The 27,960-nt window shown below is 45.0% G+C and overlaps 1 protein-coding gene across 1 annotated transcript; it reads left to right on the top strand.

Annotated features, from left to right (window-relative positions):
* The first annotated feature begins 244 nt into the window (after positions 1–244).
* ptch2 (patched 2) lies at positions 245–27,662 on the top strand. Its single transcript, XM_026149891.2, has 23 exons — positions 245–891; positions 2,326–2,518; positions 11,377–11,566; positions 11,655–11,724; positions 11,838–11,929; positions 14,048–14,156; positions 14,270–14,356; positions 14,457–14,578; positions 15,405–15,552; positions 16,494–16,625; positions 16,723–16,878; positions 17,032–17,124; positions 17,225–17,350; positions 18,198–18,579; positions 18,666–19,187; positions 19,705–19,847; positions 19,951–20,131; positions 20,228–20,508; positions 21,946–22,083; positions 22,395–22,537; positions 25,398–25,800; positions 25,890–26,463; positions 26,571–27,662. Exons 1-23 carry the CDS (start codon positions 745–747, stop codon positions 26,603–26,605), a joined length of 4,467 nt encoding a protein of 1,488 aa, XP_026005676.1. The 5' UTR covers positions 245–744; the 3' UTR covers positions 26,606–27,662.
* Positions 27,663–27,960: the final 298 nt, after the last annotated feature.

Below are 27,960 nucleotides of genomic sequence, written 5' to 3' on the forward strand. Positions count from 1 at the left end.
ATAGATGGCATGTGCGATTGCCTCTACAAACTGGAGGCCAGGCCACTGGGAATAATGCTCACTAAGCAAGTGAGTGGGGCAGGGAGCGAGCTGTGTGCGTAAATGTGTGCGCGCACGCACGCACGCGCGGGTGTGTGTGTTTGCATGCGCGGCCGTGCGCAGTTTATTGAAAGAGTTCCTCTCTCCCTTCCCCTCCTCCCCACCGTCCTCCTCCCCCTCCCTCCAGCCCAGGCAGCAGCAGCCTGGGTGGTCCCCCTCTCTCTCCACTTTGGTGAGCTGTTGCTTAGCAGCTAATAATAGGCGATGTTTGCAAAGTAATTTGCCTCTTCCTTGGCCAATGGGAGCCGGAGCACTTTTCCATCAAACCTTCCTTTTCAGGATTTGCCGAGAGGCGAACTTCTCCAAATGTTACCGCCACGGGATCGGAGTTAGACTTGACACGGACGGCTCAGACATAAGCTACTACTACTACTACTACTAGAGCTACTACTCCTCTCTGAGACGTCGGTTCACACACCATCGGGACGAATGAAGACGGAAGGATCTATACGGACTCCGGCGCATAATGTTGGGATGGAGTTTAGAGACTTGTTTGGCTCAAAGGAAGACTAGAAAACGTTCTTCTAGTTTGTTGCCGGTGCTGCTGGATGCGCTTTACTTCTATGTTGGATTATTGTCGCTTTTTCTGAACTCGCACCGATTCTGTGTCGCTTCGCTCTGCGTGCCGTTCACGCTCTTTGGACTATGGCCTCGGATCGCGGGGTCCCAGGGGCCGGCGTCTTTGGAGATTTACCCCCGAGTTACACACGCTCCCAGCCGCCTGCGAACCCAGACCTACTCCGGAGACCCAGCTACTGCCACGCTGCTTTCGCACTCAAACAGATCTCAAAGGTGATACACTGGTCGCAGTCTAGAGTGGATTTTTCTGTGAATACAGCTTTCATCCAGTCGGCAGATGTGAATGAAAGGTTTCCCCTAAAAAAGGCAGCTTATTTATTTAGGAGTTAGGTTATCTAATCGGGATTTGAGGGTCGCATGTGGGAATGCGGTGTAGACTTTAAGCAGCAGCTATCAAACCGGAGTCCGGGGACCACCAGTGCTCCCCTGAGGGGAGACGACTGCGAAATCGGGATCGGTTTGATTTGACTATTTAATACTGAAGGGAAACATTGTCGTTAGAAGTTGATGTAATATAACATAAATCGTTTTAACTGGACAGAGCCGTGTTAACCAAAAGCCTACCTGCGTGACATTTTGGGAGCGGAATAAAGCGATAACAAATGAACGAGTCTTCTTTTTTAGCTGTATGTTAACTCTGCTGTTTATTTGAACTGACATCGGCTTCTCATTGCTTTCTGCTGTTAAAAGCCACCGTGAGGAGAGCGAGAGAGAGAAAGAAAGATAAGGGCTTGTTCCCATACCCTATCCCAGGCGTGTTGTGCGTGTTTTTTTTTTTTTGACTGTGTGCAGCCAGCGGAGAGCGCACTGGCCCGGGGTCTGTTTGGAAATGTGGTGGGTCCTGTAAAGGAATTCACTGATTGAGTTTGATCTGACAAAGCATCTTTGGACCGCCCGGATGCTTGGACGTGTTTCAGCACTGCTGCGAGAAACCACAACACTACAGCAATGTCTCCTAGCGCAGCAGTGACATTTGTGGCAATTCACAGCAAATGAGAGATTAGACAGATGGGTGTAAAATTATTCATAAAATGTGAAGTAGAACCAAATTAAAGCAAAAGATATCCATTAATATTTTTCTGTTGGGCTACAGTTATAGAAATAGCTTGAACTGCATAGTAAATGTGTTAATGGCTCTTTTTCAGTAGAACAAACTCACAGTTTTAACTTTCAGCTTTTTTTAAAGTCACGCATTTTGCTTTGGAATGAAATTGTCACCTCTTATTTTTCTTATTTATGGGAGCTCCTCTAGGCTGTAAGGTAAAACACTGGAAATCTCTCTCCTTAAATAAGGATGTCATTAAGTACAAAATAGTCCCAACACAGTGTCATTTAAATCGTATTATTGGGATAGGACTACAGATAATGTCTAGCCTGAGATTTAACACATAAGACCTGCATCAGAGCTCTTTGGCACCACGACTTGTCTCCATTTTATGAAAAGCATGATATAAATAACAAACATATGTTGTCTCTGAATACAGATGCATGTCTCTTCAAATGTTTAGAATTTACTTGCACAACCTTGTTTGAAAAGATATGCAACTAACCTTTTTGAGACAGTAAGCATGATTATGTGTAGTATAATAGTAATAATAATAATAATGATAATGTTCTTTTCTCATCCTCTTCCTGCTTCCAATCCAGGGGAAGGCAGTAGGTCAGAAAGCTCCTCTTTGGATCCGGGCGAGGTTCCAGGCCTTCCTATTCTCTCTGGGCTGCTACATCCAGAGGCACTGTGGGAAGGTCCTCTTTATTGGACTCTTAGTTTTCGGGGCTCTGTCTGTGGGACTCCGAGTCGCAGCCATCGAAACCAACATTGAACAGCTATGGGTGGAAGGTGAGTGTGTGATATTTCCTGTTTGACAGTGCATGCGTTGCCCTAGGGAGCTTGTTTTGGGTCGTAATCATGCGAAGCAGTTAAATGTTAAAATGTCTTAAACACTTAACTGTATGCTGTCTGGCGCTGGCACTGAGTCTACAGTAAAGCTATCATTCGGTATGCTTCCTCACTACGTTGTAGCTGGTTGGTGGACTTTTTTTTTTCTTTTTGCTTTTGTTGGATCGTGACAGCTGATAAAGTGACATGAAACTAAGAGAGTGATTGAGATAGAGCAAATGGTGCAGACATCCCCTGGTTTGTACACAATTCTCAGTTGTTTTCCACTGAGTGTAGCTGGAGTTCTGATGATGAGATGTGTTGGCAGGAAGATACAGGTTAGTGTCATCTCAGTGCCGTGGGAGGGCACTAGGTGTTCAGTGAGCGACACAATGGCTTGTCTTGTTGAAATCCTGATGACAGAACTGAGGATTTGTGGGACTTAGTTAAGTATTTTTTTTTTATCTTTTTAGGGGCTTTTATTAAAGTTCGAATTACAGCACACATTTCTAATCACATTAGCAGCATATAAGGAAAACAGTCCTACTTACTACACACCAGTATTAACAGCCTTGGATACAGCAGATTCATGCCACTCTCTCCTGTGCATTGTATATGTTTTTATCAGCAGTTTTTCATGTTTTTTGACTTCTTTATCTTCTACGTCTTTTCATCATGAGAGCAAACACATCCCTGACATTTCTGCCGTGTTTTTTTGGATATCTTACAATTTCCTCTTCTCTCGATAGCGCTCCCATTCCTTACCTCTGAACTTTTTAAGTTAAGGTTATCTGTACATTTCCAGCGGCAGAGGCAGCTTTATTTGGTTTTTCACACTGACCAAATTCCTTTTAAACCCCCAGGCTTCAGTGCCGGGGCTGATCCCTGCAGCAGATGGACTGTGTGAATGGTTAGCCATCTTTGAGGGCTCTGACCCCTCCCCCCCCCTTAGCTCCCTGTGTGGTCCCTAACTATTCTTGGATTCCATTCAACAAGAGGCAAGCAGGCAGGCAGGCAAGCAAGCAGGCACCACCTCCCTCCCTTACCCTCCTCCCTCCCTCCCTTCTCTCCTCCTCACAAGAAGAAAAAAAATATAAGTGAATGCAGCTGAAGTTTACCCACCTGTTTTGCACGCTCTAAAAGCGCCACAGCAGTTGGTGAATATAAACAGACTCTATAGGGTTTTTTAAGCCCACCATGTCACTGGAGGACAGGAACAGGCGGCTCCCACAGGACCTGTGTGGAGGTGTTGGTGGAATCACACGCCGCCGGTTGTTGGAAGGCTGTGCGCTTCACTTGCGCAGGAATTTAAATAAGGTTCTCTATCAAGCACAATAAAACAAAAAAGAAACAAAAAGAAAAATCTTTAAAAATGTAGGCACTGAAATTGTTTGCTTTGAAGGAAACGCCTCCATCTGCCACAATAAGAAGGAGAGCTGCCACTGTCCCTTTTCTTTGGTTTCACTGTGGTTAGTGTAAAGCTTCGGGATTACCTCTTGAGCTAATTGGCCAAGCCATCTTTTAAAGGACATGTTTAGATGTTTGTGTGCAAGTTGTTTTGCTGTGGGATTGAGAGAGTTGAACTGGGGGGGTGCTCAAAAGGAATGCTGTGCCTTTAAGAGGCCGTGGCCATCTTTCTAAAGTTTCTGCCTGCCTTGTTTCCACCAATAGCCCATTGACAAAGCTGCTAGGGCCTCAATGGAGAGTAAAGTGGTTCGGTAACAAGGAGAGGTTAGTTCTCCCTCTGTCTCTCACTCTTTCTCTTTTACACACACACGCACGCACGCACACGCAGAAAAAGACACATGCACCAATACACATAAGCCAGGGCACAAAAAAAAATATGCCTTCTAGTAAGACATCAGATTTCAGACTGATGGAACGAAATTATGAACATATATTTTACATTAGTTCCTAAGTTTTATTTGCTGTGTTTTCTAATCTAAACATGTAAATAATTTGGCTTTACATCAAAAGCAACTTTAAGAAGCGGCATAAATGAAAGTTTTCCCACTTGCACCCTAATTTGTTCAGATGAAACTAGCTGTGAATTGACACCTTATGTGTTAACACTCCAAGCTGAATGTGAATGTGTGTGTGTGTGTATCTGAATGTGTTAGGAGCATATGCTTCCCATCATATATTCATACTAGGAGCTGCCCCCTGCAGTTTTCACACACATACACAAACACGCACACTTGTCATCTTTGTCACTTCTGGTGCGTGCAGCTTGCCTGGCCGCCTGTCTTCCCGCCTCAGGTTCCTGACTGCGTTCCCGTCTGTCTGCCCGGGCTTTGTGTGCGCCTGTTTATATTTCTACCTGTCTGTCTGCCTGCTCTGTGAAGTCAGGCCACCAGGGCTTTTTTTTTTTTTTTTTTTAATTGCTTCCTCCCTCCAACAGGACCAAAATACCGTGAAGCACAGCAGTGCAGTCTGTGTCTAGAAAGTGTAGACAGAGAGAAAGAGACAGAATTTGTGCCTACACTTCACAATCAATCAAGCATTCTTTACGTCTTTATTCATATCGTTTACTTCAACCTGAGGACTCTTGTGCATTTCCAGAGCGGATGAGCTACTTATAAGTCGAAGGCTTCATCGTACCTTCAGCTCTCACACCTGTGTAGTGGAGAATAAAAGCTGGAGTATCAGGGTGTTTTGTCTGACAAGGGGATTACGAACTATTTCTGGCTAACTGCCTCTGCTCTAAAGGATCTGAGACAGACATCGCCCATCAAATGACCTTACACCCATGCACATCTTTTTTTCCTTCTTCCTTCTTAAACTGCAGTGCTGGCCCGAGGGATGGCACTTGTTGCCAATTTTCAAAGTGTCTGGATTAAATTGAGTTAAATTGTGTTTCAAAAAATCATTCATGTTATCTAGTTAGAATTAGATAAAGTATACACTGTGGTACTGCTTATCTAGCTTGGGCCACATGTGAGAATTTGAAAGTTAAGGTATGACCTGCGCAACGTGTGACCCGGCTCTGTATTGTTCACAAGGAGAAAAGAAAAAGATCATAAAAAGAGGCGCAGGAAGAGGACGAGGATAAGAGGAGACAATGGTGTGGGGGGGCAGGAACAGGGTGGAAGGTTTATTGCAAGCTCACACTTTTTTTCCTTTTTTTTTGCTGCTGTTTTTACCTGTCTCATTTGAACAAACATCAAGTGCGAAACGGTCTCGTGGACGTCTTTCTCCATAAAGCCCCGTTTGTTTTATGAGAGAAGTTACTTTCTTAAGCTTTTTTTTGTTTTGTTTTTTTCACTAAAATGTGTAAAACTTAAGGATGCCTTTGCGCAGCCTTTGGATAATTGTTTTCAGGCGCGTATCAAGCCGCAGCCGAAAAGCTGTGTATGGGAAAGAGGGTAAAGAAAATGCCTTCATGTAACAGTGGTGCTGTTTACTCTGACTTTAACTAAACTCATCTTTCTTGGCAGTTGTTTGGGTGAGGCATGACAGACATGTACACAGACTCAAGCTGTCCAAATATGAGCGCAGCGAGACGAGGACTATCCGGGTAGCAGTTGCCCCATAAAAAGTCTTATGCAGGAGAGAGGGAGGTGAAGACCATACAGTGTATACAGAATAACAGGGAATCAGACAAGATATGAAGAGACCGAGGTGTGGACTGATTTAAAGAGAGGAGAGCAAAAAAGTTTGCACAAATGCACACGTGGGCGTTTCACCGTTTGGAGCGGTTTCTCTAAACAAACCTCAGAGTGGCACAGCAGGTAAATGCTATAATTCATTGGAGTGCACACAGCGCCCCAGTTCAGACAGAGAAAGGGAGCTCTATGAGGTATTATTGAAGGTGAATAGTGCGCGGTGGTGCCCCAACTAGATAAATAAACTCCCAGCGTTCAGGGCCTGGGACCTCACTGGTAGAGAGAACAAACAAGACAGAGTCAACCTGGGTCACTTCTAAATGTTTATTTCACCCCCTCTCCCTCCATCCCTCAATCCAAGACTACCTCATTCCATCTCTGTTCTCAGCATCCCCAAAACACACACACACGCTCTTCAACAGAGAGCCCAAGACCACCCCCCAACAAATAAACACACACTGAGCAGCTACAGATACATCTGCATATGACAGACACATGGCTCTTGCTTCTACTGAGACAGGAAGCACAAAAGAGCGTGCTCTACCTTCCCTTTTTTAAAGTCTTGTTTGTTTGGGGTTTTTCTTTTTTCTTCTTCTCTTTTTTGCCTTTGGTTGTAAAACAAAAGCTCTTCATATATTTATTGGGTAATGAGTATCACCGGTTTACAGTGATAGCATAAAACAGGTCTTTGGGCTGAAAAAAGGGCACTGGACTGTCAGGCTCTTTGCTACATTGAATGCGATATCCTTAGAAAGGTCGCAATGCAACCGAAAATGGGATAATAAAAACTCAATCAGTATAGTGTGGCACCCTTTATCTCTTCGCTGAAGAGCAACCTTTGTCTCTGGCTGTGGGGTGGGTGCAGGGGGGAATAAAGCGACACCAGTCACCTTAGAGTTTGCACCATTTGCCTCTGTCTTTACACCGTGGAAGTATAAAAAGTGAAGTGAGAGGGGCTGGAGAGAGAGAGGGGGACTGAACATTTTCTTGGTACTTGGGAGGGAAAAAAGAAATGCTTCTGGGGCTCAATAAATTCATTTCTCATCTGAATGAGACCAGCAATGTGGAAAAATTTTGCTTTTCAGGCGGGGATGAATGTATGTTTCAACCACACATTAAGCAGCATTAGCGGTCAGTGGAGTGTCTAATGTGACTATTTTTCACAGTGGCCAACACTGCCCATGATTAGCATAATTAGCAGAGGCAAGCCTATACATATGGAAATAGAAAGTGCCTAAATGCCAGCCCTCGTGGAAATTTATGTGTGGTGGCTAACACCACTGGCACATCTGAATAGAAAGTAAGTGAAACTGATTTTTCATGTTGTTTTTGCTGTTTTATGCAGTTTTTAAGGTGTGATTTGGAGACAGCTTTTTATTTATGTATTTATTTATTTTTTATTTTAATACCAGGGAAAAGTTACAGGACAAACAGAGACCACATTTGTGTTTTTTTGTGTGTGCGGGTAGTTTAGCTCATTTCCTGAGTGAATGGTGTTTTTGACAGCTGCTAAACAGATACACTGTATTTCTATAGGTAAGATAGCAAAGTGCCAGCTTCTCTTTCTTGCCCCTTGCCTCACCCCCCCCCCCCCCCCCCCCTTACATCCCGACTCTGGCATTGTTTTACAGGCTGGGAAAGTTTTGGTCCATTTGCTTTTGTTGAGGGGAGAAAAAAAAACGTTCCCTCTTTATTTTATTCTGCTGTTTGTTGGGAAACATCTGAAAGAAATTGAAGGGTTGAATGACAAAAGGGTTTGCATTCAGTCTGGAGCTGTACTGACGGATTCTATAGAGGAACAGCCCATCTGCTGGGGTGCAGCCTGCTTTAGGCAGCGCCCTGGCTAGGGGAAGCCATAGGGCAGGACTGGGCTGAAGAATCCAAAGTGGAGATTCTGGTGGGTCCAAAAGAAGGGGGCCTATTTGGGTGCCAAGATGAAGGAATGAATGTCTCATTTAGCTCCATTGCTGAAAATCAAAAGGAAGTAAAGCAGCTCTTTTGTGAATAAAACAGTGGAGAAGGAAGTAAATCATAGGGAAAAGACAGCAGGCGAGGGATAACTTAATCTATTTTTCATATTGTTGCTACGCTGTGATAAAGTAGCATAGCAACCTTCCCTGAACTATATTTTATCAAAGGAAGTTTTGTGTAGAAATCGGCTGCATATTTCTTCTCATCTTGTCATGCTGTGTAAATCAGGAAAAACGTCAAATGCACTACATAGCAAGTAATAGCATACATGTCACCTTCAGCCCTCTTCTTCTTGAGTCTTCCTCCATAGCAGCGTGGGGCCTTTCAGGGGCCCCCTAATCCAGCTAATCTACCACACTAAACTTTGAAGGCGGCCTGGTCTGACCTAGAATGGCCTGGAACTGGGACTAGGTACCCATAACCACAATAGAATAGAATAGAAACAGGCCTTTAAAGGTGGTCTTGGATCATTCTAGAAGCCAGATGTTTTATTGAGTTAGGAGATGCTGTCTGTTTGGCTTGTAAGGATGGAAGGGTCAGGTGGGTAGGAAATGACTGAGGTTGGTGGAGACCGAGTCCTGTTTCACCTCAGTACACACACACACACACGCACACACACACACACACACCGGCACATGAAAACACGCTTTCTTAAAAACATTATTTTTTATTTAATTTTTTTTGTACACCCACAGCCATGAAACCATGTCAGGGCTTGTTATGACATTTTCCCCTCGCTTTTCACTTTCCCAATGTCGTAACTGTTGTGAAAGTGCTTTTAGTGGTGAAGCTAGTAAATGAATTCACATGTTGCACCCATCAGAGTCGAATTGTTTGCTAAAATTTGTAAGATGGTGGTCGAGTATCGCGAAAGCATCTCGACAAACCGATGGGATGTGATTTAGAGCTGCGATCATTTGTGTTCACCCATCTCCAAGCCCCCCATTTTTATTTTTTATTTTTATTTTTTTCAATTTTGATCATGTTGCCAAACAAGGACTAATATTTCATGTTTCAGAATCGCTCGTGTAATAAACTTCCCAGCCACTGGGCTGTTAAAACCCAGCTTTACACCCTCAAAGGTGCTTTCTTCCCAGGGTGGGAAGAACGTTTCTGGGAACTGTCTCTTTAAGGCTGTGAGGAGCGAAGCCTGGGTGAAGGGAGAGGGTAGAGGGGGGGAAACTGAAAAAGAGTGAGAAAGGGAAAAACAGCCTCAGAAAGAGAGAGAGAAAAGGGGGACGAGGAACAGGGAAAGAAAGGTAGAGACGGAGAGGCTTCTTATGAAGAGAGTGGTGAACTTGAGCAGAGCTGAGTGCTGGGGAAGCTTAGAAGTCGGGTGGTTGGGGCCGGACCGGGGGTTGAGGAGAGAAGGCGAGAAAGAGAGGGAGAGAGAAACGAGAGAGGACTGGCTGCCTGGGTGGTCCAGATGGGAGGAACGAGACACAAATAGCTATAATTTACTTCAGGAGGCCTGTAATTACAGAGCCAGAGTCTCTTCGAGCCACCCAGTTCCTGTTGGGATCAAAACCCCACGCTGCAGAGGTTAACATACGAAATGTCAAAAAAGGTTTAACAGATGTCAAAGAGGTCCTCAAACGGAAAGTGTTCAGTTTTTTAGTGGTTTTTTTTCCCTTTTTGATTGGAAATTAGTGGGGCAAGAAAACCCAAGCGGGGCCACGAAGATTAAAATGTTTTACACTAAATCTCGTATTTACACTTCATGACAGTATGAAAATGACTTAATAAAAGTTAAATCTCATTTTCTAACATTTCCAAAATTCCAGGCAGAATTATTTCTTTCACATATGTCCTGCTGTGGTTTATAAATACATTAGCTTTAAAAAAAAGAAAAAAAAGAAAAGTTTTTGTGCAAAGAACATCAAACAAGAGCGTGTCCCATTTTGAAGTGTTTTCTTTGTGAGATGCACTAAGCCCGACACCAGTCACTGCAAATAAACAAGGTGACCCGATAGTGTCGAGGCCCTGCGAATGTAATTAAGCCTTGAAAGCGAAGCCTAGAAATATTGGACTGTGTCACAGAGGACCGCAGTTCTAACCTGATCTCACACTTTTGCGGCGTAGGCTGAATAGTTTGTTTTTTCTTTTCTCCCCATCAATTATGGGAGCCTGTTCCAGCCAGGGGGAGGTCCAGAAAGCGTGAGGGAAAAGAGAGAGCGGGAGAGTGTGAGAGAGAGAAAGAGATGGAGAGAGAGGTAGATGGGAGAGTGTTAAAAGGATAAAAGAAATAGATGCTCGGAGCTGCGAAGTGCAGTGCAGTAAAATTGGGTGAACGACTGACAAAAATTAGAATCAAGAAGGTGGTAGCCCTAGTTTCTAAACTCCCACCACTTCCCTCTTTTCTCCCCTCCCTTCTGTCTCTCTGGGGTTGTCGTGTAGTGGGACAGCAAGAGGGGCAGACGGGCCCTCTGTGATCCAGCGCGGCATGTTTCATGTCCACTTGGCACTGGCACAGATCCCCCCGGCTGGCAAACTCTTTTCAGGGCAACCTCCTGTAATTAGGGGGCTGGGGTCTATTGCACAGCACAACATAGCTCGCTCTCTCTCTTGCTCCCTCGCTCTCTCTCTCGCTCTACATTTTTTTTCATCCACTTTCTAACTTTTCTCTTCATCACCGTCTCTGACAGCCATATTTCTTTCCTCCACGAATATATTCACCGTTCTTTATCCATTCGCACTTTTATGTCTTTCAATGCCATATCACAAGAACACCGCTGAGGAAGCGTTGCAGAGAAATACAGAGTCTGAGATGAACACATTTTCCAATAAACAACCTTTAAAGGTTGAAAACTGTGCATAAACATCAGGAATAAAAGATGAAGTGCCCATCATAATTATTTTTTACGAGTTCAGATTGTCCCGGTCTGTATCTGCTGCTCTAAACAGAGCAGCAGTAGAGCGTTTTGGGGGCATCAGAAGGCTGGTTTCACTAACTAACAGGGCACATCTGTTTCGCAGAAGGAGCCAATGAGAAGCTGTATTACTCATTTCTCTTGGCCAGACACTGGCTTGTGTGAAGTGCCTTCAAAACCAACACTGGCGAAGGCCAAGGGCGTTGGTCAATATATGTGTGTGTTCTTGTGTAAGTGTGTGTGTGTGTATGTGCATATGTACGCACAAAACCTACTCTGTATTAGGATACAAATGTGTGAGTGTCTTTGCGTGTGCATTAAAGAAAATCTATCTATCTGTCTATCTAATCACTTTTCATTTCTACTTTTTTAGCTGGCAGTCGTGTGAGCACAGAGCTTCGCTACACAAGGGAAAAGCAGGGAGAGGAGTCTGTATTTACCTCACAGATGCTTATCCAGACCCCCAAAGAAGAGGGCACAAACATTCTCACCCAGGAAGCTTTGCTGGTTCACATGGAAGCCGCGCTGTCCGCCAGCAAAGTGCAGGTGTCATTGTTTGGAAAGTAAGTGGACATGCTCTGTGAAGATCTGCTTCGCGCACCCATGTGTTTTTTAATAAAACTTTTAATCTAAAACCTTTATTTCTCTTAGATCATGGGATCTTAATAAAATATGCTATAAATCTGGAGTCCCCATTATAGAGAACGTCATGATCGAAAGGGTAAGTCGATGAAGAAATATCTGTTTTGTTTTGTTTGGGTTTTTTGTGTGTCTATGTTTATTTATCACTGATTTGTGATGTTTACTTCTTTCTTTTCTATTTCCTGATCCCAGATGATTGACAAGCTGTTCCCCTGTATGATAATCACCCCATTGGACTGCTTTTGGGAAGGGGCCAAGCTACAGGGAGGCTCTGCCTATTTACCGTAAGTCTTGGAATATTTGCCATAACTTTTTTTTTTTTTGGGTGCACTTTTAAGCACTTCATTGACAGCTTGGCTGTTTCTATGCACTGCTTCCATCTGATCTGAGTAGAGCTTTTGGAGGGGTCCGTCACTTTTAGCACATGATGGATGGAGACATACAGTTGGGCTTTCAGTAGTCTATCAGTGGGTGCTGTGACTGACAGTGCTGGTCAGTAATAGAGTTCTTTTAGGGCCCAGAGAGGGACTGAAAGGGGGTGTACTGACAGAGAAATTCAAAGAGAGAAGGTTAGAGAGAGATGCAGCGGGCAAGCAAGCAAGGCAGGGATGGAGAGAGAGTAGATGGCTGTAACAGCAACTGGGTGGTGGGTTGGTAGAACGGAGGGCGGGGAGGCGGCGGTGGCGGTGGCGGCGGTGGTGGTGGTGGCAGGGGAGCCCTTTGGGTCAGACAATGGTAAGCATTCTTTCAGTTTACGAGTGAGTGTCCATCAGTGCAGGGGCCCCGGAGGAGGGAGGGGGGCTGGCTTTGTCAGCTCACGGCTAACACTCGGCATTCTCATGGTAATGCCCCGGGCTCCTAGCTCCCAAGTTGTCCAACAAATAAAATGGGCAGTATTCAAGCCCCAAGTCCCCCGAGAAGGACAGAGAGAGCCTACAAGACAGTTAACAGTGGAGTCTGGGCGTATTTGGGCATTTGGAGATTCTATTTTTTTTTCTGCAGGGGATAAAGTTCTCTTGAGAAATTGAGTCACTGAAAGGGATCTCTTTTTTTCCTCGTCAGAAGTGATATTTCAATTGTGTGCTTAGTTTAGAAAAGATAGTTTAGATCATAGCAGATGTTTCTTTGCAGAGGAATTATTTGTTTATGTGTGTGTCTTAGCTGACAGCAGTATGTTGCATGACAAGCCAGCACATACAGAAACAAACACAAGTTTCCCATCCTTAGCATCTCCCTGTTGGCTTGTGTGAAAAGCATAGCACCAGAGAAAGAGAAGGGGGCCTTTGATGAATCACACATCTTCCAAACATTCACACAGTGCTCAACATCTGCTGTTATTTATTAAATGTATTTAACTTCTTCATTTATTTGTTGTCGTCGTTGAGCTTACGAGAGCCTGTTGCATTCACTGGCGGGACTGTCCCTTTATTCAGCTTCTGCTCCAACCATTTTTTTAAAAAACAAAACAAAAAAAACCAACTCAAAAACAGAAGAAATAAGAGTATGATAGAGAGCAAGAAAAGGGGAGGGGGGATCGGGAAAGAGAATGAGTGAAGAGTGGGAGAGAAAGAGAGTGAGAGAACTGGGGAGAACAAAAAGCAGCAATCTATGAAAAAACAAAAGGGCCCAGGCCCGGTCCAGTCAAGCAAAAAGTAGCTGATAAAGGAGTGTCTTTGCAACCAGCAGCAAAAGGGGGACCCTGGTATGTGGGAATAGGAGAGCAGCTCTCTTCATGAGCCATCGGGGGGAGATTCAGCTTGGAGTTCAGATACTTTGGGATAATTTTATTTCCCTTTGTCTCGCTGAATCACAAACCACAAACATAATTCCTCCAGTTTTTCCAAAATTCTTATTTTCCTTGAGCAAGTGCATTACATTTCCTGATGTAGGCCACATTGCAGAGCAAACCAGCGCAGTACAGATGAAGCTAACAAACAGGTTATTTGTCCATGTACATTTCATCCCTCGCCCGTTTTCCCTTTCCCTGCCTTCCATCCTCCTGGCCTCTCCCTTCCCTCCCTCCTTATCAAGATGTTTGGGAGGCAGAGGTAATTGTTATGACTCAGTGCAGGGCATTGAGGAATGAAAGTGAGCAGGCAGCCACTGTGCCTTTTCCCTGGGCATTGTGGCAGCGTGAAACAGGATAATAAACGCTATTTTATCCTGTATCTGCAGCTAGCCTCCTGTGTAGCCCACCACAACAAAGGAGCGAGAGAGAAACTGAAGTAAAAGTTTTCCTGCCCAGAGTAAACATTAGCGAAGAATTCAAAGCCACGTAGCCGTGTGGGCACATGCTCATAAAAGCTATTTTACGTTGCCTTCCTTCCTTAAGTTCCTACAAATAATGTAAAATCAGTGTGTGTGTGTTTGTTGCCATTATAAAGTGTGTCTTTGCTCTGCAGGGGTATGCAAGATATCCAGTGGATGAATCTAGATCCAGTCAAGCTGATGGAGGAGCTGAGCCAGTTCACCTCACTGGAAGGGTTCAAGGAGATGCTGGACAAAGCCCAGGTGATGCACAGAAAAAATTACATGGATATCTTTACTAAACAAGGCTGCGTGTCATCTATGTTTACACCTCTTATTGTGTACTGAGACATCTCTAACATTGTTTGATTCCTCAGGTGGGACATGCCTACATGAACAGACCATGTCTAGACCCCTTAGACCCTGACTGCCCCCTCAGTGCACCTAACAAGGAGCTAGGAGAGGTAACCTCGCATGAAAGAGTGCAACTTTAGTAATTATTTACAGTGCACACAAAGTAAACCAAAGAGGCGCGCATATTGACATTTCTGCTTTCTTATTCAGAGTCCTGACATTGCTGGCCGTCTCCAGGGTGGTTGCCATGGTTTTAGCCGGAAGTTCATGCACTGGCAAGAGGAGCTCATTTTGGGAGGGCGGGTCAAGAACAGCCAGGATGCTCTGCTGAGGTGTGTGTGTGTTTTTGTGGGTATATTTATACATTGTCTTCCTCTTGTGTGATTAAAGGATCCAATAGCAAGGATGCGACGCAATCACTACCAGCCAAGTAGGCCTCGAGTTCCCCTCTGAATCTATGGAACCCCCTAACAGCAGTGAAGACACATGCTAGGAATGCCTCATATCGAGAGGGATCAGTTTCCTGAATGACCCCGGTCTGGGATCAGCCAATTAAAGATGATTGACAGTCACATAAAGCCCCACCACCCTGCTGCACATTTGTTGTGTGCAGGACCAAAGAAGAAGAAGAAAAACAAGGAGGCGAATAACACTCAAATTCACTTTTATCTAACCCAGGGCTCTTTATAAGACAATCTTCAGAGTTCAACTGGCTATAAAAGCATGGCCAGTACAAATGGAGTGAGAGCACTGGGTCAGAGCCCAGATCAAGCCCCCCTCCACAGACCCAAGAGAGCCTTGAATGAAAGAGGATTCCAGGCCCATCTGCAAGAGCCACACTTATTCTTGGATGTGATTTATGATCATCTCTTTCACATTTTGAGCGGCACTGCTGCTTACTTTGCTGGTGCCAAGAAAACCTGAGGACATCTGGGACTGCAGCCTAGAGATGAGCAGACAGACTAGATAACACCTGCTTTTAGTTGTTTACACTGGCAGATGGGCAAGCAGGCAGGCGGACAAATCTTAGAAGAGACGGCACCTGCTTTCAGATACAAGGAACATCTAAACACTCAGACTTAATGGTTACATTATGGTTTTTTTAAGAGTTGCTCATCATTCCTGATGTGTGCTAAACTTTGTTTGCATGTTTTGCAGTGCGGAGGCTCTCCAGACCATGTTCCTGCTGATGAGTCCTAAGCAGCTATATGAGCACTTTAAGGACGACTACGAAATCCACGACATTAACTGGAATGAGGAGAAAGCCACCGCCATCCTTGAGTCCTGGCAGAGAAAGTTTGTCGAGGTATGAACTCGCGCACAGATTTCACGCTCCTTTAAACGCGCCATGCTTCAAGGACAGCAGGGCAGAAATAAAGATATTTTGTTGTCACTGAGATCATGTAGGAGGAGGGGGAGAAAAATTAGAGCTCATTTCCTTGTCCTCATGCCATCTTCACTGACACACACACATAAACACACACACAAGCGCACTGAGACTTTAATCTGCAGTGTCTGAATTCCATCAGTCTTCAGCTCCCTTGTAAACTGAATCGCAGGGCAGACCAGAGCACCGGGTTAGTGTGTGTTTGTGTGTGTGGTAGGCCAATCGTCTCCCTCTCTGTCAGGACCCTAGTTATAGGAACAAGCTGTTGCTGTGATAGCTGACACCCACCACGGCGAGGCTAAGCACAGCGGGAGGGAGGGGCATTTGGGGAGGGGAGGAGGGGTAACAAAACTCAAATGTAAACAGAGACATGAGGCCCCCCCAGCCCGACATATTAAAGTACAAGCGCAGATCTGTACGAGATAGCAAATGATGGTCGAACGCTTACAGGTAAATGGCTTTCAGGCGCTTTGGTTCCTTCATGGGCATGAAGTACCAGGAGACGCCTTCTGAGCCATGCGATCCCATCCTTTTTCACCTTTGACCTCACAACCTCTGGCATCTGTGCTCATTACTCCTCAGTTGTCATACTTATGCACGCACACACACATGCTAGCACATGTAAAAACACACTCGGGCCGTCTTACTCGCTTTCACAGCCATGCACATTTCAAACAGAAATTTTAGGGGGTCCTGAGATATAGGGCTGTAGTAGTTTAGGGGGATTTGGAACCATGTGTGTAACAAGGTCCATATTCCTTCAGTTGCTCTTCCACAGTGCTTAGTTATAAATTGGGTAGTATGTTTTTTTTTATTCTTCAGCAGAACGCTTTAACAGTTGATTGATGTTTCCCCATCAGGTGGTTCACCAGAGTATTCCAGCAAACTCCAGTCAGTCCATCCACGCTTTCTCCACCACAACCCTCAATGACATCATGAAATCCTTCTCTGATGTCAGCGTCATCAGGGTGGCTGGAGGATACCTGCTCATGGTGATTATAGTCACTGACGTTTGCCCATTATTAATGGATAATAAGTATCTTGTATCATTTCACTGTCTTTAATAATAATACATTTTCTCCTCTCCAGCTGGCCTATGCCTGTGTGACCATGCTGAGATGGGACTGCGCCAAATCCCAGGGGGCTGTTGGGTTGGCTGGGGTGCTGTTGGTGGCTCTGTCAGTGGCAGCTGGACTGGGTCTCTGCTCCCTGCTTGGCCTCTCCTTCAACGCCGCTACGACACAGGTACAACATAAAGGGAGCGGCGTACATCATTCAGTTCATAAGCACATTTAAATTTAAGGAGGTCCTCCTTTGATTTAAATCACAGAGTTTGATTCCACATGCTGAATGATCATTCAGACCCTTTATTCTCGACTGATGTTTTTCCTATTCCAGGTGCTTCCCTTCCTGGCACTGGGGATTGGTGTGGATGATATGTTTTTGTTGGCTCACTCCTTCACAGAAACTGAAAGCAACATACCCTTCAAGGTACCTTTAAAAGCCTCTTCTCCTCTCTTCCCTTGTCCTGTCCTCTTTTTTGCTCTCTTCTGATTTGTGTCTTCTGTTTTTGTTTTTTGCTTTTGTAAAGGAGCGGACAGGAGACTGTCTGCGTCGCACCGGCACCAGTGTGGCTCTGACTTCCATCAACAACATGATTGCATTTTTCATGGCTGCTCTAGTACCCATCCCTGCGCTCCGAGCTTTCTCATTGCAGGTATGTTTTGCAGACATACACAGACACACGCCTTCACACACATGCGCGCATGCATAAACAAGCTGTACACAATCGCACACCATGAGGCCTTGGGCTCCTTTTAAAATGAAAGAGATAACTTAAAAGAGTTGACATTTATTCAAAGCAAGCAAAGCCTTTGTTCCTAGTTTTATTGCCACTGCACCTAGAGGGCCAACGTTTTTTTTGTGTGTATGTGTGTGTGTGTGTGTGTGTGCATGTCTTTGCGTGTAAGTGTGCATATATATTTATATATATATATATGTAATGCGCATATAATATGTATAATATGTATAATGGGGAATAATCAGAGCAAAGACAGCGATGAACAGACAGAGACAGAAAACGGCAGGGAGAGGGAGGGAGTGGACCAGTATATCACTGGGCCGTCAAGGCGGTTTTCTCTGATCTGTGACTAACTGTGGGTGGTCTGAAACACACAAGCTCGCACACAAATACACACACAAAGATGGACACACTCTGGAAACCACAGCCAGTTAGAATGTCAGCTTCAGGGGACGGGTGAGCGGGGAGGCTGTAGCTGAACTGGTTAAGGGTGATGGTTTTGCTCAAACTTTATATTTATATATATCTTTCTATATTTTTTTGTGACTTCTTTCTTTTCTTTCCCCTCCTGGCTCGCTTAGTATTCGTGGCTGGTGATTTAGAGAAGAGCTTTGCTTTACTTACTGTGGTGTCAGGAATTTAAAAAAAAGTCTTGACTCTTCCCAGTTGGGCTGGTGTGTCTGTAATTTTATATCCTGTTCAGTCTCTTCTTAGCTCTATCTTGCTCTTATTTCACTCTGTATTTTTTTCTCCCTCTCCCTAGGCGGCCATTGTGGTTGTGTTTAACTTTGCCATGGTGCTGCTCATCTTCCCCGCCATCCTCAGTTTGGACCTCCACCGTCGCGAGGACAAGCGTTTGGACATCCTCTGCTGTCTCTACAGCCCGTGCTCCGATCGCGTCATCCACCTCTCCCCTCAAGAGTTATCGGACGCCGGAGAACAGCCTCACACGCCAACAACGGCGCACACGCACCAGTACACTGCAGGCTCGACCATCACCACCAGCACCCAAATCACTACGACGGTGCAGGCGTTCACGCAGTGCGACGCGGCAGGCCAGCATATTGTAACAATTCTGCCGCCTACCTCACAGATTTCCACCAGCCCTCCTTCCATCATCCTCTGCCCTCCCTCCCAGCCTCAAGGTAAACTGAACTCTATGATGATTCTGACAATACAGCAATTTATGATACTGGAATGCTCATTTCCTGCTTGTATTTCCTCCTTTTAGCCGCCTCTCCTTCCCCCACCACCTCTGTGCCAGACCCCTATGGCTCCCAGCTCTTCACCCCTACCTCCAGCTCCACACGAGACCTCTTAGCCCAGGTGGAGGACTCCAGATCAGGGAAAAAGTGTGTACCGCTCCCTTTCCTGCACTGGAACCTGTCCAATTTTGCCAGGGAGAAATATGCCCCTCTGCTCCTTAAGCCTAAAAGCAAAGCAGCCGTGGTTGTTCTCTTCCTGTGCCTCCTGGGCCTCAGCCTGTACGGTACCACCATGGTGCATGACGGCCTTTACCTGACCGATATTGTGCCACGTGACACCAAGGAATACGACTTCATCGACGCTCAGTTCAAGTATTTCTCCTTCTATAACATGTACCTGGTTACTATGGACGGATTCGATTATGCCCGATCTCAAAGGCTGTTGATTCAGCTGCACAACGCCTTCAACTCAGTTCGATATGTGGTCAGAGACAGCGACAACAAACTGCCCCGCATGTGGCTGCACTATTTCCAGGATTGGCTCAGAGGTAAGAATTCAGAGTAATGTTATTTTGGGTTTTTTTTTAGAGGGAGTTAGGTAATAACTTCTTCTTTCTGTCTCTTTCTGATAATGAGTCTGCTATTTAATGCATTAGGTTTTTTCAGACATGCTTTTTGCCAAAGACAACAGTGAGTGGGTTAATGGGTGTGGGGGTTACAATGTGCAAAGGGTGAGTGGAAGTTCAGTCATATTGTTAGACTGCATCCACCTGGGCTTAGAGGTGACGTACTCGCTCACGGTTTGAGGTCATAGGCTATCTTGGCATGTGTGTGTGTGTGTGCGCGTCCTTAGGCTAGAATGTGTCACAGATCCAGTGAAGAAGAAGTAATAGCGATCAGGTCAATCTGATCCAGAAAAGGAAACTTGATATTTCACATTTTCAGCATCACTGCTCACACAGGCAGACATGCAGAAGAACTGTTATGATAACAGAAATCAAAGCATTTATAAATGACAGCCTCAATAATCCTCTCTCTTCTTTGTGTGTTCTACCTCACACACAGGTCTTCAGGCGGCTTTTGATGCTGACTGGCAGGCAGGCAGAATTACCGCTGACAGCTATCGTAACGGCACAGAAGACGGGGCTCTGGCATACAAGCTCCTGATCCAGACTGGCTCCAAGAAAGAGCCTTTTAACTACAGCCAGGTGAGTTAAAAAAAAAAAAAAAGATAAAAGGCTTTGTCTCATAATATGTTTGCTTGGCATTGTAGATGAAAATATGATCAACAAATGCTAATTTTTTCTCTAGCTGACCTCTCGTCGGCTGGTGGATGTCGAGGGTTTGATTCCCCCAGAGGTTTTTTACATTTACCTGACAGTCTGGGTCAGTAATGATCCCCTGGGTTACGCTGCATCTCAGGCCAACTTCTACCCTCACCCCAGAGAATGGATTCATGACAAGTATGACACTACAGGGGAAAATCTGCGCAGTAAGTCATCTGATTTTGGTCAGAGTGGATGCATTTAAAGGTGACTTACAGTGTGAATACAAAATCACTTTACCTTCTTTTAATCTCCTCTCGCAGTCCCAGCTGCAGAGCCCCTGGAGTTTGCTCAGTTCCCCTTCTACCTGAACGGCCTTCGTCAGGCCAGCGACTTTGTGGAAGCCATCGAGAGCGTGCGCACCATTTGCGATGAGTTTGGCCGCAAGGGTGTGTTCAATTACCCCAACGGATACCCCTTCCTGTTCTGGGAGCAGTACATTGGCCTCCGACACTGGTTCTTGCTGTCGATCAGTGTGGTGTTGGCCTGCACCTTCCTGGTCTGTGCGATCCTCCTGCTCAACCCCTGGACTGCAGGCATCATTGTAAGTGGATAGCTCTTCATCCTGCACTCCACTTTTTTATTCCTTCATATCATGCATTTTTCCACATCATTTCTGTTTTGTTTTTTTAATTCTCCACCTCATCCTAACTTAGCATCCTTAACCCCTTCCTCCCTCTCGCTCTCTTTATTTTCACCCTTCTCAGCATAGCTCAATAACACTGTCTAGGGGGCCCCTTTTTTCTCTGTTGAGGGCCAGCATGCACACACACACACACACACACACACAAGGCCCTTTGTTATTCTAATGTGCGCTCTGCGAGCCTAAAAAAAAAAAAGGAAATGCAAAGGAGCAAGAAAGGCTTTACCCTCCTGAAGCCTCTACCTCCAACTCTCTCACTCCTTTTGTCAAAGGGAGAGGGAGAGATTTGGGGACAGGACAGATCTGCCCAGTTGCGACCTTGGCCTGCACAACCCATCCATCAGGGATATTTGTCTGTACGTGTATGTGCGTGTGGGAGAGTGGAAAAGAGACAATCTGAGTGGTCAACAGATGGATAACATTTCACACACAAGCTGGTGGGACCGGTGGTCCTCAAAGACCCCAAACTCACACAGAAACACATATCCCCATAGCCCCATTAGGGGTCTGTAGCTCAACTACAGAGCCAGTTTCAGCAGGAATGCGTTTAATTTAAGCAGCGGCCCACAGCAGTGCTGATTGAGACAGCAACACAACACAGTCTCTCAGACAGAGAGGCACAGCTACGTGCATGCATGGTCTCCAAGCATCAACCGGCATGTGAAGGCTTCACCCAGCCTGTATGTGGTCGAGCAGTAAAACAGCTTTTATCATTTCCAATTTAACTATGCCCCAGCTAAAAGCCCCAGCTGGGATCAAAAGCTGCCGTTGGCCAGGAACTGCTTTCTCCTCCTTGTTTTCTAAGGATTGTTGTTGCTGTTTGTATTGCGGTGTACAGTAACACCCCACATGAAGGCATTCGAAAGCTGTGGCACTGCATTACTTAGCTGTTGTATTAAATGTCAGAAAACAATAAAATGAGCGACACAGGCTAAAAATCTTGTGGAAAAAAAATGAAACAAGATAATTTGTTATGGACAAGTAAATGTGAATGTGGTGCAAACACTTTGCCTTTGGTGCTGTCAATCTCTGGTGTTAAGCACCTATGGGAAGGAAGAAGAGAAAGAGAAAGAAGGAATATGGGAGTGGGCGAGGGGGATGGGATTAACCTGAGGGTGGGAAATTTGATCTCATGTCATTAAGATCTTGACCACAGGGTCAAAGATTCTGGCAGCAGGACTCCGCTCCATCTAGAAAGAAAAGCATTATCGTAGTTGAAATGCTTTAATTTTACAATCTCGTTTAGCCATATCTTCTTTTTTCATCCTACTGTGTTGGCTGGCTTAACATTTCCTGCACTGGAAAAGTGGTAACGCTAAATTTCATGTGTGCTTTTAGGTGTTTATCTTGGCCATGATGACTGTGGAGTTGTTTGGCATCATGGGTCTAATTGGCATCAAGCTGAGTGCCATTCCTGTGGTCATCCTGATCGCTTCCGTGGGCATCGGAGTGGAGTTCACTGTTCACATCGCTCTGGTAAGGAATGAGCAGCACCTAACCACCTAATCATACCTAATAGAAGAAAATGCATTACAAAATATTTTATTTATAACTGGCGAAAAGTTGGCTATTTTAAAATTATTGAGGTGTTGGCTTGCTCACTCATGGTGGCAACCTGCTTCCGTGCACACTCTACTGTCTTGTAGCATAGTGTTGTAATCCTCAACAAAACCAAATGCAGGAACTAGGGAGCTTGCCAAAGCCTCACCGCAAGCACAAGTTTTGTGTGATCGGCAAGATTTCCAACTCACTTCTCTTCCCCACCTTCCCCCCTCTCTCTTCCGCAGGGCTTCCTGACAGCAATTGGCAACAGAAACAAGCGCTCGGCGGTGGCGCTGGAGCACATGTTTGCCCCGGTGGTTGACGGAGCGATCTCCACGCTGCTGGGTGTTCTCATGCTGGCCGGGTCCGAATTTGACTTCATCATGAGGTAAGTGAGTGTGAGTGTTCATTCGGAAAGGTCATATGCTACCTTTAGAAGAATCAGCATTTTGTGTGGAGCCGGTTGTCTCATCTCACTTTGGGTGCAGTAGGAAACCTCACTTTGGAGGTCTACATGCAGGTGGAAGTCCTTTTTTTGTTGTTTTTGTAGACACACACAGAGACACACAAACAGTGACAAATAAGCACCTGGTTCTGTCACTCTGGGAGCGCACACACATCTGACTCCTCGAGCTTGGAGTGAAACAAATGGGGAAAACATCAAGGGTGTGTGTAGCAGCTGCTTGTAAACATGGAAGTGTTCTGCTGCCCACTGGGTGGTGTCTCCCTCTCACTCTTTCACGCTGTCTCTTTCACACATACACAGGGGAATCTGTAAAAATTCCTATCATCTGTTTGGCATTCCCGCCTTCCACGTTGGATGCCGTAATGAAAAAGAAGTGGAGCTAAATTTGAACTGGTCAGATGCTCTGCGGCCCACCAACAGACCCTCTGTTTGTGTGTGTGTGTGTGTGTGTGTGTGTGTGTGTGTGTGTGTGTGTGTGTGTGTGTGTGTGTGTGTGTGTGTGTGTGTGTAAGAGAGTCTACACTGGTGAGTGTACATTGTGTGCGCATCTGCTCTGTGTGCGTGTGTTTTCTACCACTGTTTCATGGTCAGAGTGGAAAAAAGGCGAATACCTCCATGTTTTTCAGCCGAATGTGGTCTCGGCCCAAACCCTAAACCACAGCCTTGAGCTCACAGACTGCAGCAGGCCTCCATGACATAAAAAGCACAGTTTTCTTCAGAAACGGAGACAGAAGCAGAGGGAGCAGGAGACGTTTTCTGAGGGTGGCTTCCGTACAAGGACATAAGGTCTTTGTGGGTGGCTAGATCACAGCCTGATGAGTAGATCTTCCAAAACTGTTGGATTACACTCATAAAGAAGTGTACATATATTTAGGTACCGGTAGCGGGAATTTGAGAATACCTGGGAAGTTGGGTTGGAATTAAGGGTGCCAGAGCAAATTTCCAGTACTTTTTCTCTGCTCACGTTTTTGAGAGACAATTTTCAAAAAAACAGAGCGTGAAGGAGAGACAGAGGGGACTAGTCTCTGTTGGAGGTCTTGTTTAGCTGTAGCTGTAGCTGATTGGGGGAAGCCAAGGCTGGCTAGCTGGGGAGTAGCATAAATATACTGCTGTAAACATCTCCTGGCCTTGTAATGCACTGAATAAACAGCACGCCTAATTCAGCTCTGCTCAGAGACCTCTCTCACACACATACTTACGTAGAATGTGCATGCATGCAGGCAGGCCACAAGTCAGTGCGCACGCACGCACACACACGGGTGTACACACGTGGAGAAACGCACATACGTACATGCGTGTAAGCGCTTACTGTCTCATTCTTACACACACACATACGACTCTGCAGGCCTGACAACGAATGGAAAAGATTACAGTTTATATAAACAACAGAATTCCTAACAGTGAGACGCTGTTGGAGGTCCCACCAACGTCTCACTCTCTTTCTTTCTGTCTCTTTTTCCGCCATGTAAAGAATTGTCATTTTGGGGTAAAAGCAAGTGAGCTCAAATGTGGACGCCATTCTAAAATAGTAATGATAATATTGATAAACTATTTATCATTTCGCCATCTGCAGGTGAATGCGCATTAATTCGATTAAGCATGCTTGTTAAATATGTGCGTCCCTGCAGGGTTTTGGCAAAGCAGCTTATGAATATCCTTCTGATAACAGAGGAAAATAAGGACAGCTGCTAGAGAGGAAAAGAGCAAACATATCAGACAAAAGAGTGACCTTTGTCAAGTGAGGTAGTAGTAATAATCACTGTAGTAGTCCATTGAGAGGGAATGTTTCCATAACACTCTGCAGCTATTATCCTTGTCCTTGTTGGCTTTTTTCCCTCATACCAACTGTCATTTTTTTCCCTCCCTCCCTCTTTTTTTTCTTGTTTTACCTCTTTAAGTCTGGCTGGTGGTTAGCATCTCACTGTCTCCCTGCTTTCTGTTAGTGTTTAAGTGGAGTCCTCTCTAATTTTCTTGGGGAGCTCTTTCTTGTGGCCTGCCTCCACCCCTGGCCTCCTCAGAGCTGTACAGAGATGGAAACACACACACATACACACACACACACGCACAGTGTGAGCAGAAAGAAAAAAAGAAAACGAGCGAGAGAATATCTTGTAGCAGCAGCAGTGGAGGCATCAAAGCATGTTTTAGTTGGACTAAGCAGGGAATCAGATTTGCCCCCACCACCCAACCCCCTCGCCTTTGATACACAAACACTGGGCTTTCCCTGTATTCTTCCCCAGAGCTACTTCCCTTCCTCATGTGCCAACTATGTGTGTGTTTGGAGTGTTTGGAGCCGCACACACACGTGTGTTTTTGTCCATTTAAAGAAAAGAAAAAAAAATGTGTTGCATAACAAAAATGTTAAATAGAAAAATGGATAAAGCAAAAAAAAAAACCCCCAAAAAAACCCCAAACATTTGTCAAATGTTAAATGTCTTGTACTTTGTGTGAAAGTGTCATGAGCTTGGCTGACAGTTTTAATGCATCTGTATTTTAGCCAAATCCCTATAAAACTTAGCATGCAAAAGAAAATAGGATTAAATGAATTGCAGCTCTGTCACTGCACGTTCCAGTTGATTGAAAAAATTGCCAATAGGCTAAAGAGAGATGACAGACCTGCTCTGTCCTTTGGCATTTGTCTGATTTCAGGATGGTTAAATGCATTAACAGCGATCAGTCACTACTGCGTGTTACCGTTTGCTTTTATTCTGACACTGATTCTTTGTCGTGTCTGTTTTCGGTTCACGCCCAAACTAACATCTCATGTCTCTCCATCCTTCAGGTATTTCTTCGCTGTGCTAGCCATCCTGACTGTTTTGGGGATGCTTAATGGCTTGGTTCTCCTCCCAGTCCTCCTCTCCATGATGGGTCCTCCGGCTGAGGTCACCCCGGTTGACAATGCCAGCTGCCTGCCGTCGCCTTCTCCAGAGCCTCCGCTGCCTCCACCAATGACCCATCATGGGTACTACACAGGCCACCCCAACCCACGCTCTCGTCAACAGGCGTTTTCTGAGTCATCAGACTCTGAGTATTACTCTGAGTTGACCACTACATCAGGGATTGGGGAGGAGGATTATAAGTACTGTGAACGGAGTGCATACTTAGCATCGCACACCAGCGTTCCACCAGCAACATCTCATATACTGCTGGAAGCGAGCAAAGACCCGAGCTTCCCTAAACTTACGGTACGCTGCATGAGCACGCAGACAAATTAAGCTGCCCTATTGTTCATCAAATCTTCTGAAAGTTAACTGTAAACATTTCTTTGTTTTAGGTGGTGAAGCCATTTAGAGAAAATGCAACAGCTCCTGGTGGGAGGATTGAACCATTAAGTGAATCTTCCTACATTGCACAGTCTCCTCTTGGATCCCAGGTTACATGCTGGGATGAAAACAAGCGGGAGCAGCAGAGGGGCTCCCAGAGACTCCAGGCTCAGCCTGGCCAACACTTACCCGGCGACAGAGCCCACTTTCCTGGGAGAACTTTTCAGAGCGGCCCCAGGTTCCAGAACGTTAGAGGGCCTCAGCCAAACAGGACTAAAGGGCTGAGCTATAGCCATAGCAACTCTACCCTGCCAACACAACAAGGCTCCGCTGGGGGACCTGTTACTATGGTTACAGCCACGGCTTCTGTGACAGTGGCTGTCCACCCGACCTTGCCGGGAGCAGCATACCAAGGCTACATGCATGAAGGTTTTGACACGGACAGCGAGTCGGACTGTTTTGAGGCTGCTAAGAGGACATGTGGTGACAAAACAAACTTTTCTTCATGTAAAAGAGACTCTCTAGAGCTCCAGGACTTGGAAGCAACACAGGGCCAGACAGAATATCAGCTTGACAAGACACAAGGTGAGCAAAGTTTTCAGGCTTCTTTGTCACTGACAGTAACATGTGACCGTGACTTAGTGTCCCCCGTGCCTAAAGTCTGATCGCTCTCTGTCTTCTGTCTGCTGCAGGTGAGCTGAGGATCCAGGCACCCAAAGACTGCTAGACCCTCTCACACGCCTCGCCCTCTCTCTTCGAATCTCTGGGCTACTCCCCAGAACGTCCACATGGCGTCACGTCACACATTGACAGCTGTACATAGACTCTAAAGAATAAATGAGAGGTTTTACTTCAAGGACGTGTTAAGACGAAAAAAATATTTCTTTTAAGAATTATATAAATTTATGAGTATATATTTTAATACTAAACAAGAGGGAAGCTATTTAAAAGAGTACTGTATAACTTGGGTATTCTCTTGTGTAAAAGTTCAGATGTAAAAGATTATCTTCAAGTGGGGTGGTTGATTTTATTTGTTTCTTTTTTGTGTTTTTTTTTTTTTTGGGTTGCCCCCCTGCACTGTATAGAATAAGAAATGTGCTATATGTTTTCACAAAGCTGAGATGTTATTAAGATTATAGGCTATTGAACATACATGGTCAGTGTTTTATTTCTATTTGTATTATGTTCCTTTTTTTGCTGCTACACTTCAAAATAATTTTAAGCAATTTGCCTTAAAAGAAAAATGCAGTACCCCTCCCTCCCCCTTCTCCTGTTAGCATCTATCACAGTGTTGCGCTGTGAGGTATTCTGTATCTGACAGACTCTCTGCCATAGTGTGCACTGTAAAAACTTACACAGCAGATGGTGTTTTCTTAACAGTAGTAACCGCCGTGCCTTCACTACATCACCCTTCCCCTGTTATCACAGCATTCAGAGCTCAGTATTATGTTGTAATTGTATAAATATGTTTTTATCGCTTTCTCTTGTCGAGACACAGAATGTGTACCACGATTGGCAGTGATTGGCTGACGCTTGTCACCATCTATCTGAAAATGGTCAAATCTGATCAGTCAGCCATCATGACACGCTTAATTCATATTGCCTGTGCCCCAACGGCCTCTGCAGTTTTAAATTACTTGAAGGAGCTTTGATGTCTTTTTTTTCCTGCAGTTTTTGTAAGCTCTACAGTGGGTGATGTTTACTTTTGTCACTTTAACAAAAGTGTCGTTCACCTTCTCGTATTAGTTTTGAAAGGGAATCTTAAAATTCACAAATGCAAAGGGAGTTATTTTAGTTTATTATTTTCTACTCTTTCTTTTCTTTGCTGGCTGCTTTAGGGTTATTAGGGTCTCTTGTTATCGTGACCCTGTGCAATTATTACACGATGTAAACCGGTTTCAATCTAGTTAGCGCTTCGACACGCTCTGACTCACTTTTTTTTTTCTAATGACTCACTCTGTCTGTTAATGCAAACCTCATATATGTGTCATGTTACATTTCTTTCATTTCATTTGCTTTACAGAGTTTCAGTTGTTATTATTCTTGTTCAGTATTGGTCTAATCACTGCCAGGTTAAATAAT

Source organism: Astatotilapia calliptera, chromosome 18, assembly GCF_964374335.1.
Source record: "Astatotilapia calliptera chromosome 18, fAstCal68.1, whole genome shotgun sequence".
In the NCBI taxonomy this organism is placed as follows: Eukaryota; Metazoa; Chordata; class Actinopteri; order Cichliformes; family Cichlidae; genus Astatotilapia; species Astatotilapia calliptera.

Excerpts from the sequence above, each read along its gene's own strand:
- ptch2 (XM_026149891.2), top strand. The coding sequence starts at position 745 with ATGGCCTCGGATCGCGGGGTCCCAGGGGCCGGCGTCTTTGGAGATTTA. Across the intron at positions 11,725-11,837 it reads AGAACGTCATGATCGAAAGG|ATGATTGACAAGCTGTTCCC; the intron begins GTAAGTCGATGA and ends TCCTGATCCCAG. Across the intron at positions 15,553-16,493 it reads GGCAGAGAAAGTTTGTCGAG|GTGGTTCACCAGAGTATTCC; the intron begins GTATGAACTCGC and ends TTTCCCCATCAG.